General features: G+C 40.1%; 1 protein-coding gene across 1 annotated transcript in view; it reads left to right on the top strand.

The window, feature by feature from the left end:
- Window positions 1-2,428: 2,428 nt before the first annotated feature.
- The window catches only part of dnah7 (dynein, axonemal, heavy chain 7), a gene marked incomplete at both ends in the record, with an annotated part of 77,516 nt that continues 65,896 nt past the window's right edge, over window positions 2,429-14,048 (top strand). The window contains 15 exons of the mRNA XM_080498135.1: window positions 2,429-2,447; window positions 3,152-3,224; window positions 3,460-3,585; window positions 5,402-5,521; window positions 5,777-5,960; window positions 6,041-6,220; window positions 6,360-6,626; window positions 6,749-6,876; window positions 7,192-7,270; window positions 7,482-7,706; window positions 7,938-8,084; window positions 8,493-8,672; window positions 10,635-10,775; window positions 10,886-11,253; window positions 12,145-12,331. Coding sequence (XP_080354261.1) covers window positions 2,429-2,447; window positions 3,152-3,224; window positions 3,460-3,585; window positions 5,402-5,521; window positions 5,777-5,960; window positions 6,041-6,220; window positions 6,360-6,626; window positions 6,749-6,876; window positions 7,192-7,270; window positions 7,482-7,706; window positions 7,938-8,084; window positions 8,493-8,672; window positions 10,635-10,775; window positions 10,886-11,253; window positions 12,145-12,331 — 2,424 coding nt within the window. The remainder of the gene's footprint in view (window positions 2,448-3,151; window positions 3,225-3,459; window positions 3,586-5,401; window positions 5,522-5,776; window positions 5,961-6,040; window positions 6,221-6,359; window positions 6,627-6,748; window positions 6,877-7,191; window positions 7,271-7,481; window positions 7,707-7,937; window positions 8,085-8,492; window positions 8,673-10,634; window positions 10,776-10,885; window positions 11,254-12,144; window positions 12,332-14,048) is intronic.

The following is a 14,048-nucleotide window of genomic DNA, read 5'->3' as shown; positions in this document are numbered from 1 at the left end:
AATAAAACACAGTTTCAAAGCAAAGGTTGGGGGATGGATTGCAAACCAAAAAATTGTTCATATTCTTTTCATCATCTCTAGTTATTTTGTTCAGCCACCCTCCATGTTGGTACAGTTAATTGTTAAGCAGGCCTTCTTTTATACTGCCTTGGGGGTCATTGTATCAATGCAATATTAAGTTCAGTAAACATCTGGATTGTTTATCTGTTGTACATTAATTATTGAGTTATAATGTGGTGTATTATTGTGATTATTCATTAACACAGTTTTAATTTCTTTATTTATGCATCTTTGATATATTCTGGCTCTGATACAATTATGTGAGCCTATTCCATTTTTGCGTAGTGCCATGGTGAGAGGGGACTCACAATTATCAAAAGTTAAATAATAGATTAATGATTCTGGTTATGCTTGTGCGTTCTATTATAAAAGCACATTTTAGACTGGTATATGCACATACGCTGTTTTGAAGTTTCCGTGTTGGTTGTTTATAACATTCGCTTACGGATCACCCCTCAATTGTAATATTAGTGGACTCTTCCGTCACTACGGCGGCTCACTGTTGCTATGGACGCAGAAAGTGTCTGAGACTTGGCGTTTCACACATAAAACTCCCAGCGGCAACTTCCATTTCACGAATTGTTCAAACAAGTGGGCGTTTTTGGATAGCAGTCTAACAAATATTACAAGAAAATCTACGATGTTGCGACTGACGCGGAGTTTTTTCGTTCAGGCGCGAGGGGCCGGAGTTATCAGGAAACGTCAGCGAATCTGACAGTTTCCAGATTTCTGCGTAATGTCTATTCTCAAGACGATTGTATTGTAAATTTCATCACACTCGCGTTTTAAACCACCGTCAGGTGCAAAGTGACAAAACCTCGTTTCATTTAAGCAGCTACCGAATAAGAAGTAAGAAGATTCATATATAACCTGCATACAATTGTTTCTTACAGTTTGCCCCACTTATTACAGAGCGACTTCCTTAGCAACGATCCCTGCAACTGCAAGGAGGTTTGTTCCAGTATGGATGCCAAGAGGACAAATATGACTAAAAGTGCGGCTTTATCGTCAAAAAGACCACCCAAGGTAAGTTTATATAACATAACTTCACTACACATTGAACATTAGAACGCGTAATTCAATTAGGTGTTTTAAACTGCCGTCAAGTGAGCCTATTGTGATCATAATAAGTGTCTAATGATTAAAACAACTGCCGTCAAGTGAACCGGCACTCAATTTTAACTGCGCTTTTATTAATGCCTTTACGGCACAACACATGTCAGCATTGCGGCCGTACGCTGACCTGTGTTTGTATCGTAAAGGCGCCTCCTATATTTTTGAGTTCCAGCTACATGTGACCAACTGTTTTGTGCCTTTCAAGATGTACAGGTACATCTAAAAAAGAAATATAATATACGTTCAATAACTTCTTGATGATCTGTTTTGTTACAACTAAACAAAGACATTTTGGCAGCAATACTTATTTCCATTCAAAACGTGTCGTTTCTGCAATTTTTACACTTTACAAGTCATTTCACTGGCTGGATTAAACCCACACTCTGATCAATGAGTCGTATGTGCTAATGCTTGTAAAACTGATCCAAAACTAAGGGTTAACTCCTCTGCCCAGGTCCGCGGGAACCTTCCATGGCTGGAAGCAGGTTCTTTATTTTCAGCTCCACTGAATTTGAGCCCTGAAGCAAGTGACGCGGCTTCCAGAAGTGGGTTCTTTGCTCTGATAGACTCAACAAAATCCAAACATTTATAGTATGTCACCTCCTTACACCATGTTGCTGTTTGTCCTGCCCATTTTGTAGGCAATATGTTGTGTGAAAGTGCACAGAGTAGAGCCAGTCATTGGATGGCGGATTCTCAGCCTCAACTCTGCATGCGTGACCTTTTGCATGCCCTGGATAACCGTCGCAAAAACCGTCTACAATTTCCGTGGTGAGTTTTAAGCAATTTGTTTATTTGCATCTTCATGGTCTTATTTGGTGAATCATCTTATTCTACTGGATCATCTTCTCTTACACCAGTCTCCTATATGTCCTCCCTGTTTTTGTTTTGTAGCCAACCGCAAGCTCGTGGTGGCCGTTCACCAGATGGCTTGCCCAAATCAAAGCAGGATCACGAAATGGTACAATGCAATGCAAACTCAACTTTGTCAGTGACCCTTTTCTATTGTTGCCCACGAGGAGGTAAAAGAAAAACATTTAATAATGACGACAATAGCAACAATAAAAAAAATTGTCAGCACCTTTCAGTACACCCAAGGTCACTGTACAATAAACGTTTCCAAAAAAAAATCAGTTAAAAACAAGTACAAATATATTAGTAGCGGTAAAAATCAAAACAGTCCGGCTTTTGTAACACACCAGCATTGCATAAAAACAATATACTTGTTTGTGTTGTTGGTGGAGAGATAGAGATGGGTCTCATCGGTAGAGGTAAATGATGAAGAGGAGAGGGCCTAGGACAGATCCCTGGAGGCCACCGGAGAAACTTTGTAATAAAAGACTGGCCAAGATGCATCATTGAAATGTCATGCTTTTTGTGTTTTATAAAATCTTAGCCTTATGCAGTTGTAGACCCAAATATTAAAGCTGTAGCTCATGCACATTGTACAGACAATAATGTCTACTGACAAAAAGCACTTTTACACTATGTACACTATGAGGTGTTGGATGTTTGCCAACCCACAATCAAAGCTGTCACTGATATATTTGTTAGAAATGTCTTTGCTGCTCCTAAAAATGTAAAAGAAAAAAAAAAAGAAATGTTTTTCTGTCAGAGAGTTAACCACGCCATCCAAGCTGCGATCCAAATGGACCGTGTTTCTCCTCTGGCGGATTCTTGGCTGGAACACATCACAAATTTGGTCCCCTGCCATCTGAAGAGCCTGAGCGCACCTTTGGATTTGCTAGTTGACGAGATAAAGGAGGAATATTTAATCAGCGTCAAGAAAGCAGTCTGTAGGTATTCTATAGCGCTTTGTGATTTTAATGAAAGCATGCATATAGCCAAGTTATTTATCTGTGATTTTCTTGACTGTGGTGTCTTCAGATGATGCATAGATCATTTTGATGCTTATTTATATGTGGGGTGAATATATTTGTGTTAATGTATTTTGCTTATGTTATTCCATTTGCAGTGAAATACGAACTCAAGGGTCTGAAGGAAAGTGAAAAGCCCGAAGTCAAAGATGTGCCTCCTCACAGACTTGAGTAAGTTCGCAGGACGTGAAGGAAAATGTACACAATGCTTCAACTCCCATAAGCTGCAGAATGGCTGCAATGACAAGACCACACTAAAAGTTTTCTTTTCTTTTCCATTGCTCAAGAAAAATCTGACAGCTGAAGCAAAGTGCGAAACCGTTTAATTATACTGTATATTTTGTACTGACTGTCCGGGCGAAAAAGACCCTTCTTCATGGCTCCTCTATTGTCATTCCCTTGTTAGAGTGGAAACTGTGCCAAAACTTTGGAACAGATCCTTTGTTGAAGCAAGAAAAAAGATCAGTAAAAAGCTTCACTTGTTCAACCCCACGATGCTGCGTGTGTTGTCCCACTGGGACGTCACATACAAGTAAGTAAACTTTACTAGTCAGATTTTACTTTTAAGTCGTTTGTTATGATCATTTAAAATGGCGCGTTTGAGGGGCTTGATGTCAATTTTGAATTGCCGAAAAAACACTTTAGTCTGTGGGTCGACCTCAAAATGTAAATACTTCTTAAGACACAAAAATATATAAATGTGATTAACATAAGTGATTTGGTCCAGCATTGTCATTAGCTTTCATTTATTTTTATTAAAATTGTTTTTGTTTTTTATAAAACTTGATGGTTAAAAGATTAAATGAAATCCACACTGTGATCACACACACACACACACACACACACACACACACACACACACACACACACACACACATCGTCATCTGCTCTCTATACTTCCATCCCTGCAATATCAAGCCTCACTCTTCAGTGCACTTCCATACAGGTCGATGCTTGTGCTCTTACTGTGATACAATTCCACATTGTTTATCACACAAATCCTTCCTTGATTTGGTCCACAGCTCTGAATTGATTTCAAAGTCTTGCTGTCAGATCAATTCACTGTTTTTTCTTTGTGCCTCACTGAACTTCCTGAAAGCACATACCGGTACAATACATAGGTCGTGCCCTCAGATCTGTTTATAGTCTGGGACCCTTATGACCAAAAGACCTGTTTTCAGGAATTTCCACCATATAGAATTTGTCTGGTCCCACAAAACATGCCAGTTATGTGAAATTTGGAGGAAAAAAGAATCTATGGACATTCTCACTTTAGCCATTTTGCTGTTTACAGTTGCCGTGCGCTTCGAATTGTTTGAGCAGTTTGAGTGATATCAGCATTTTTCTCCCCCTCCCCCTTTTTTCTCAATTTTTTCTATTTTCTTTTGTTATTTTTTTCATTTTTTTCTTTCCTTTTTTTCTTTTCTTTTTTCCTTGTGCCTTCTCTTTTATCATTTTCTCTTTATTTTCCTTTTCTCTACCTTTTTCTTTTTCTTTCTTTCCCTTTTTTCCTGGCATTTTTTAAATTCATCTACTCTGGCTGTTTTGAGCTGTTTTACTGTATTTAGCTTTTTTCTTTTTTTTCTTTTTTGCCTGGAGATGAGACCAGTTTTGAAATTAGTGTGGAATGCAAAATAAAACAAAAATAAAACAAAATATTTATTTACAAATAATATTCTGAAAGCTTCATGGAGCCGTTGCAGAGGAGCTGAAGAGCCACATGTGGCTCCAGAGCCACAGGTTGCAGACCCCTGGTCTATGCAGTGATTCCCAACCTTTTTCATGAGGGACCCACATTTTTAACTCTTTTAATTCCCTTATTTATTTATGTTTTTTGACCGATTCATCTTTCTCTTTAGCCTGACGCTCAGCTTACTTTTATGTATATTGGAGACAGAATGCTCACGTTCAACACGCCCATATCTTCACAATACTTTAAAACGTATAAAATAGTATTAAAAAAATCTAGATATTTTAAAAAATCATTCACTTTTAATACAAACACTCAATTTTAGTAGTTTTATGACATAAGTTAATTAAACGCTGACCTGACCTATTTTTCAAAGATAACAAAATGTTGACCCCCTTAAAGTCGAGAGGGCTTCATGACCTTCCATTAATCTTTGACCTTGAGATCCCCTGAAAGGTGCCTATAAATAAAATGCATTATATACGTTCAGTGATGAAAAATGGCGTTATCAATGTGACATTTCTATTTTCTAAAGCTTGCAGGGGCTGCAGTAATCCACTGTCACATGCTGCTGACAATACTGATGATTGTGTCTGAGTGATGTAATGGATTCTGGTTTGGCACATGGGCTTACCCTCCTGGATGACCTGCTTTGCAGAAATCTCCGTCTGATCGATGTGGAGGAGTTCCTCAGCAGGGCGGAGTCCATCGAGCTGTGTGAGTTCCAGAAGATTGTCAAGCAGCATCTTGATAATGCCAGAGGAATCCTTCTCCAACAGTAAGCTGACATTGTCACTTCATGCCAATTTTGTGGGAAGCAAAGTGACTTATGCAATTTAGATCAGCAGATGTAATAGCAGTAAGCCGAATGAAGCTAAAAAGCCCATCATATTATCTTCAAGCAGCTCTCACAGTTTCAAAAACGAATAAGTAGTTTTAAAGCTTTTATTGATGGTAATACTGGAGCCAGGGTAAAGTCAAATAGCTAATAAGTGAAATGGACTCTGATGCATCATTTTGTATTCTGCTCCAGCTGGATTCCTGAGGTGTGTGACATTTATTTACGAGGGTGCCGACGCAAACTGGTGCCTCCCTCTAGTGACATGGCCAAACTGCAGTCGTTCTTCAACTGTGCAGCTGCGCTGATGACTTCGCAGCTGACAAGTTTGGCAATAGACTCAATGAGGGACTACACACGCCTGATTTGCCAAGACCCGGTAAGACCAAATTGAAAATCTCAAAGGAAAAGCTTTAGAGGAGCAGGTGACATATTTAACTTTGCTCCTCACCATCGTAGGATTCAAACCAAACCAGTGAGCCCCCAAGATTCATTGTGCATCTGATCCTGGAGGACAGACAGGTCAAATTTGAGCCTGAATTCCAAATGTATGTGGAGGCATTTAGTAACGTCTACAAATTGATGCTCACATCAATCGACATGATCCCTCGTGTGGAAACCAAACTGTTTCCTGAGTTGGTAAGAAGACAAATCTATCTTTCGCTAGTGCTTTCTCAACTTAGTGAGAACTGGTGTCTGTATGAATAGGTTTCTGTAATTGGTATACATTTTCTTTCTATTTTTGCCTGATAGTGTCCCATCATTTATGTCTCCTTAGCCAGGCTCAGCCAGCACCCTGAAGCCCACCATCCTTCCAGAGATAATTGAGACGCAGCTGGAGGAGGTTCGTCGGATGCTTCGGGCTGAGAGCGTCCGACCCACAGAGTACATCCACGAGTTCGACAGATACGCCGCGCTGATATCCAGGCAGGCGGAAGAAGATGTTGTGAAGTTCCTCAGTACTAAGCACTCCTTAGAGGAACTCACGACTGAAGTGGAACGCTACCAGGAGCTCGCCGACCAGATTGAGTACACATCATTCAAGGTGCTAATACACCCAGATTATACAGGAAATCCAGGAAAGTCACATATTTGCCCAGTCATCAAGCCTAAAACGTTGAACTTAAAACACATTTGTTCTGCTAATGAGTGAAACTGTCCCATTAGGTCGAGCGTCTTGGGATGTTTGAGGTCCATTGCCATAAGCTTATCCAATCTCTGCTGAAGTGTGCTCAGGAGTTACAGCAACAGCTGATCACACAGATGCTACACGACCATCAGGAAATCAACAACAAGTCAGTTGGTTTATATTATGTTTACATTTTTCACTCTCTCTAAGTGTAATGTCAGATACACACAGTTGAAATTTGCACAAGGAGGATTCCAAGTTCAGGCCTCTGCCAGCTGCTCAAGCCAGAAGAATGAATGTTACGCAGGTCTCTGGAAATTTACATGAACCCTATCGCTGTTTTTTCGCTATGCGATAACTTGCTGTTTTCCCAGTCGCGCTTTACATCTTCAAGCTGGGCTATAATGAGATTGTAAATCTCTGCAATCCTTTTGTGCAGTAAACAGATATCCCGGATTTAATGTTTCTCTCCCTTTCACAGGCTCTGTAATGAATTTGAAATGATTTCAGAAAAGGCACTGAGCACACCACCTGATACTCAGAGACTGATGGAGCTTAAGGTGACCACCCCCAACATTCTCATCCCACAGTAGTTTGATGCATTTTATGCTATGCACATGTCTGTAAAGCCAGTGTGGATTTCCAATTCAGCACTCACTCAGCAAACACTTTGCATGAGCATGAATTAGACCCCTAAATATTCTTGTCACATCACTGCAGTATCGTTCCACTATGCATCATGATCATCATCTTTCTTGTGCCCCGATCCAGGCCTACATTGATAAGGTGAAGACCAGAGATATGCCTCTGTTGGAGGAACAACTGACTGAGTCCAATGACCACTTTTGTTTCCTGTTGGGCATTGTGTCCATGTCACCACTGCACATGGAGCTCTACGCACGGACTGTCCAGTGGTTTCAGCGCATGCCATCCGTCTTCCAAGACCACCAACAGATGTTCGAAGAGAAGATAGAGCTGTATCAGACAGAATTGAAGGTTTGTCTTTTTTGAGGCACAATCCAAAAATGTTGTCAAAGAAGGATTGATGTGTTGGGTGAAAATATACTTGAGGTTGGCTTAAGTCTTGTTTATACGAAAACGAGCCTCCGGCTGTGTCTGCGGTGAGAAATTGTATCATATTCTGAATTCTAGTCATAGCCTAAATTATATCATATTCTTATCCAAACTGGAGACAGTTTAAATTCAGTTATTATGCACTTATTCCAGTTGCGCCAGGAACACTTTTTGGAAGAACTGGAGAGCTACAGTGCGCAGGTGTATGAGTTTGTTACCTGCGGTGAGCTGACTGAGCTCAGCAAGTACCTGAAAAAAGCTCAGGGCCTCAACGCCAAACTGGAGTCAGCCATGGAAAAGGTATATCACACCTGCTTGAATCTTGAATATGTGAGACAAATCCAAGCCCGTTGAATTCAAACCATGAAGGGTAAGAGAAGGCCTGTATCGGAGTCAATACAAATGCAATGTAGTAATATTGATGGGCGGTGTGTAGAATCATCATTTAAAAGTTCTAAAACATTTTTTACAATGGTGTCAAAGGGAATATGTTGTTGTGATTCTGATTACAGTAATTGCACTGTGGATTGATGAAAGTGTCTGTTCTTGATCATTTCAAACTCTAGAGGGCAGAATTGGATATATAAATAACGAGAGCCGCTCATACAATGATCCACATCTATTATTTCTGTATTTTTTTGGTATATTTTTATGGTTATTTCAGTGTTCTTCTTGCCTCTAATTGAACTTTATTGTCATACTGAAAAGATTAACGATTTCAATCTGGAAGAGGAGGCGTTCGGCTGGTCCGTTTCCCAGTATCCGCAGCGCAAGCAGATCCAGAATAGATTGACACCATTCCTGCACCTCTATGAGACGGCCTGTAATTTCATGCAACAATATGAGCTGTGGGTCCATGGACCCATCTCTGGTGTGAACCCTGACAAGGTAAATTATAGTGGAAAAATATTTCATGTACAGGGCAGGCTGACGACATGAGATCAACTGTGTTCCCCTTTGTGAAGTTGGAGTATGTGACACTGACACGCTATACACACATAAACCCAATCCAAACTGGTACTGTGCAATATAATATACATTTAATATCTTAATGCTGATATCACCTCAGATATCTCTTTTTGTATTGACTTTGTTTAGTGTCTTTTTAAAATGTAAATTGTAAGCAATGCTGCTTGAATTCACTAACTTTAAGGGAACCTTTTCTAAAAAGAACTGATCATTTAATCTAATCTTGTACTTTATTTTAAAAGTCTACTTTTGCAGCATTCCTTTGGCAAGATGGTTTGCACGAAAACAGTTCTCAACTCGAGTCAATTGTTTCATGGAAATTTGTGCATCCATACCTAACATCGTAACTGTCAGTAGTGATAAAGATGTATGTCCAGGTAGTGCTTTACTTACAAGCTCTGCAATTATGCACGTATTCCAATTTTACGAAAACTTCACATTATATAGTTATGTACAGGATTCAAAATGTTGTTTGTTTTTTGCAGACACACTGCATAATTAACTTTCTTTCAGCTCAGTTATCATCAGTGTGTCAGCAGAAAGTCTTTTCTGAGAGAGAGAGAGAGCGAGCGAGAGAGAAACATTTTTACTGCAGTATCCTGTTCTCCATCGTTTAATTCTGTGTGCCTGCCTTTTTAAGAAGAAAGGTGCCAAGATTACCATCCTAGGTGGCCTTTTTTTTTTTTTGTCTTCATGTTTTTCTGCTGACAAATTTGTAAGCACGTCCACAAAAAGCACATCAAAATGTGTGGAAAATTCAGTAATAGTGTGGCATGACTTTTGTTAACGATTTGGCAAACATACTGGTCAGCAGCGAATGGCAGGACACACAAAATATCTCCAGAAATTTTCTAGTTGGCAAATAATCTTTGACATACCAGTATTGAAAGCCTTTCAACGGCAGCTGTTTTGTCTTCGCATACTGTCACAACAGCAAGTTATGTTTTATGCCCTTCCCTTTCAGCAACCACCGAGACGTGAATATCTTTACATTAGTCAAGCAACTAAGCCAAGATGCTCAAGGAGCATAAACAGATATTCGTATAAAGAAATTTCCGAAAGGAGTGAGATCAGATGGAAGAGTGAAATCAGTCTGACGCAAATAGATCAGATTAAATTGGATAAGTGAAGCTACAGCATAGTTACTGTGGCATGTAAAGCTGTATCTCTCAGGTGAAACTAATAACTTTAATGAAAGTGGTTCTAATTAAGCTTGTCTGTTCTCTTTCTTATAATGAAGTTTCCAAGACAGATGTGTGAAAGAAAAGCAGACATGATGGATTATCTAAACTAAACCATCATATTGACATATTGCAATCGCTGCAGTGAGAATCTCTCCCGAGACCAGAGCTCCTCATAAACCAATGTTTCCTTTTAAGAGGAGCTTATGTATAAATACATACCAAGTTATTAGTGCTGTTATTGAGACCTCTGTCTACTACTTCCATGTGTTCATAACAAGCAGTATCAGCAGTGCTTACTTTCATAGTAACCGCAGGTGGTCATTCCACAGCAGTCAAATTTAAAACAATTTATAAGCTGCATAGAAACTCTTTGAAGCCAGCAAGCGCACATTCTGCAGGCATTTCATCTCCTCACTGTCTTATTTCTTTTAGAAATACTGTTTGCTAGAGAGTTTCCATATTTTTTCTTTTTTATCTGTATGACTGCACTTTACCTTGTATGACTTCACACATTTGTTTATGGTTTAATCGTTTGTTCCTTTGCAATGCTGTGTGGTAGTTAGCACTAAAGTAAGATCATCTCAGATTTGAGTCCTCGTTTGGGGTCCCATCTGTGAGTTCATAGTTTGAGGGTAATTAGTAGGGTTAGTAACTCCACATATTTATCCTAATCACGTTCTGAATTTTCTTCATGTAGGTTGAAAGTGATGCTGGTAATTACTGGCGAACACTATATACGCTGGAGAAAACCTTTGGTGAAGTACCCCAGGCCCTGTCCATAGCCACTACTATAAAGGATAAAGTGGAGGAATTCAAGGAGCACATCCCCATGGTGCAGGTAAAAACCTAAACAACAGAAAGAAGTCCATCTTATCAAGAACTCAGACAGAGGACCTCAATACAAACCTGAATTCAAAATAACTAAAATGTCACAACTATCTCTCAAAGGTACTCTGCAACCCCGGGCTGTGTGATCGCCACTGGGACGCCATGTCAGACATAGCAGGCCTCTCCCTGCAGCCAGCTGGTGACCACACATGTGTGGCCGACTTCCTTTCCATGCAACTGGAGCAGCACCTCAGCAGCTTCGAGAGCGTCAGTGAGGCGGCCAGCAAGGAGTACTCTCTGCAGAAGGCAATGGAGAAAATGGCCAGTGAGTGGAGTCCCATGGAGTTCAACCTCCTGGCTTACCGAGAGACGGGCACCTCCATCCTGTCGTCCGTGGACGAAGTGCAGATGTTACTTGACGATCACATTGTGAAGACACAGACCATGAGGGGCTCGCCCTTTATTAAGCCTTTTGAAGTGGAAATACGGTAAGAGACAAGATCATTGATTTTAGAGTTGGAAAATGACTGGAAGCACAAAGGGGAAAAGTCCCATACTCTCGATGCTATGGCAGTGTATTTACCGACGGGCGACGTACAACTCATGTAGTAAACATCTGTGCCACAACTCTCAGTGCCAATTGCTCCTTCATTTGGCTGCTAAAATTGAATTGTTTTTGACAACAGCTGTGCATCCCTCCACCCCAGCTCATAATCTGAGATATGTTTACTCATAGACGCAGGCTGTGAGTCAACGTTTTCTATGCAAAAGGACTCGACTGGGGAACAGATGTCACAGTGTATGGATGAAAGTACCCATCAGTAGAAATCTGTGAAGCTTGAATGTTTTTGTTGTTGTTGTTTTTTTTAAGTCTAGAGGTGAATAGTGTTAATTGCACAACTTTTAATTACATTGATTTTATTGTTACTCTCAACTTTCTGTATTCAGTCACACTCAAGATGTGAGTGAGGCAAAGTGAGAGAAACATCACCCATGCAGTCAGTATGCCTGTATGAAGTTTTTTTTATTATCTTGTTTTAGAATAATAGTCTAAAACTCATTACTATTCAGTTTTAATATCCCATTGAGTTCTGTAAATGAAATTGCCCCATCCTCTGTAATTTCTGAGATTATTGAAATATGATGTTGCTGCCAGGCATAGTTAAAATAAAAAGTCCCTCCGCTCTTTTCCTTTTACTCTCAGAAGAATATTTAGGATTTTATTACATACCATCTCATGAAAGCATTATAACATTGATATCTATCTTTGTTGATGGGAAAATATGAAGATCAGAAAGTAAGGCATTCTTATTAGGGTATCTGGTTCAAAAAGCAACAAGCAAACAAATCCGCTTCATCATTGTTGTGATTCTTTCTAGGGAATGGGAGGGAAAGTTGCTGCTTCTCCAGGAAATCCTGGATGAATGGTTGAAGGTGCAGTCCACTTGGCTTTACCTGGAGCCCATATTCAGCTCGCCAGACATCTTGGTGCAGATGCCTGTAGAGAGACGTCATTTCACATCTGTCGACAAAACATGGAGAAACACCATGAAAGAAGTTGCTGAGGTAAGCTGATTGATTTCATTTAGATTGTTCAGTACCACCTAAAAGCCATACTGTCAGGGTGAGCTTGTAAAAACATACGTGATGCAACAGCTATAGAAGTTGTTTTTTTTGTTTTTTTTTTTTACATTTCGTTGTATTTTGCAACAGAAGGTATTCCTAAAGTTGAGATTTTAGTCATTTGTTTGTGTTAATGGTTTGGTTTTGAGAAAATATTGACACTTTCATCACATACACTCTGCATCACAACAACGAAACACTTTAAAGATTAAATTTAAAGGTTTTTATGGGACTGTATTACCGGTCCAGCCCACTCAAGATGAAATTGGGCTATATTTGGCCCCTGAACTAAAATGTGTTTGAAACCCTCTAATGCACCAACAGCTGTTCAGTGTGAACATTTATATATATATATATATCACCAAAACTGCTTGTTGTTTAAATGGGCGGTGACAACAACACATGGGTATGCTCGTAAATGAAAGATGGAGAAAGACGGGAGCATGTCGGACCTGTACAACGTGAAAGAGCATTTAGAGGAACTGAACGAAGAAGCAGTGAATCAGGAGGAAAAGGAGAGGGTGAGCAAGACGAAAACAGCACTATGACGATAAAAAGTGAGTGTTGCACCAGCATCCTCAAAGAGTTTCCAAAGGGTAATTGGCGTCCTCAGTAGACCTGAAATGAGACACATCAATTTCAGGCAGTGTCCTCCAGAAAGCCCAGCCTGACTGCACCATCAAATAGAAATTATGGATTTTGTCTGGAAGGGGCAGGGGTGTATGGAGCCACAAAGAAAATGAGGTCACCAAGGGACAGGGAGCCTACACACACAGTGTGCATGTGCACAGTTTGTGTACACCGTGTTAGCGAGCATGTCCGTGCTAATGTGTGTTACAACTCTTGTTATACTTGAATCTGTGTTCACCCAGTTTCAGGAAAATGGGGCTCAGTTTCATGAGGATATCAGTGTTATTTTTAGAAAGATACAGACAAATTGACGAGTGTGTTTCGATTGTGCAAACAGGAACGATGCATAATTTAACAGATCAGTCAATTTTGTTGAGCAAAAAGACTTTTTGAAGTGAGACATGGTACTTATATGGGGAGTGTTGTAATTTTTTTTTTAATACAGCCAGTCTGCAGTCAACGATAGTTCAGAGAGTTTGCATACATAAAGATCTGTCATGTTTTCTGCGTTAGGAAAAGATCTGAGCACAATTTGAAATACAGCATCCATCATTGATAACTCTTTAACCAACTGAGGTCACAGGGAGCTGTCGCTGATCCACGCTGTCTCTGTGCATGTATGAGTCAACTGTTAACCTCGAACACATTTTTTTCGACAGTGGGAGAAAACCACTGATAGAATGTCCAGAAATGGAGTCCTTTTGAAAAAAAAAAAAAAAACATCCGGTTGCGCTGCACGTTCCCTCAGCACCTCCTGGGTGACACCGTCGCTGACACCTCAACTCTGGTTGTGCTGTACAGCTATCACCAGACTGTACCATTTCGTCATGCAGGGTTTTAGGTATATTTGAGCTACCGTTAAATACTGCTGCTGACCAAGCGTTCAAAAACATCCCTGTTGGCTTTTAGAAAGCAGTCTTGCAGTCCAGCTGGTGAGATGCATTGTTAAGCTGGGTCTTGAATGTGGAAAGAGCAGTTTCTGCTGAGGAGGTTGTATGCTGGTATTAAGGAAAGGGGCTTCTGGCTCAGA

Source organism: Blennius ocellaris, assembly GCF_963422515.1.
Source record: "Blennius ocellaris genome assembly, chromosome: 6".
NCBI lineage: Eukaryota > Metazoa > Chordata > Actinopteri > Blenniiformes > Blenniidae > Blennius > Blennius ocellaris.
Note: the sequence above shows the minus strand (reverse complement) of the source record. Positions and strands in the feature narration are given on the sequence as shown.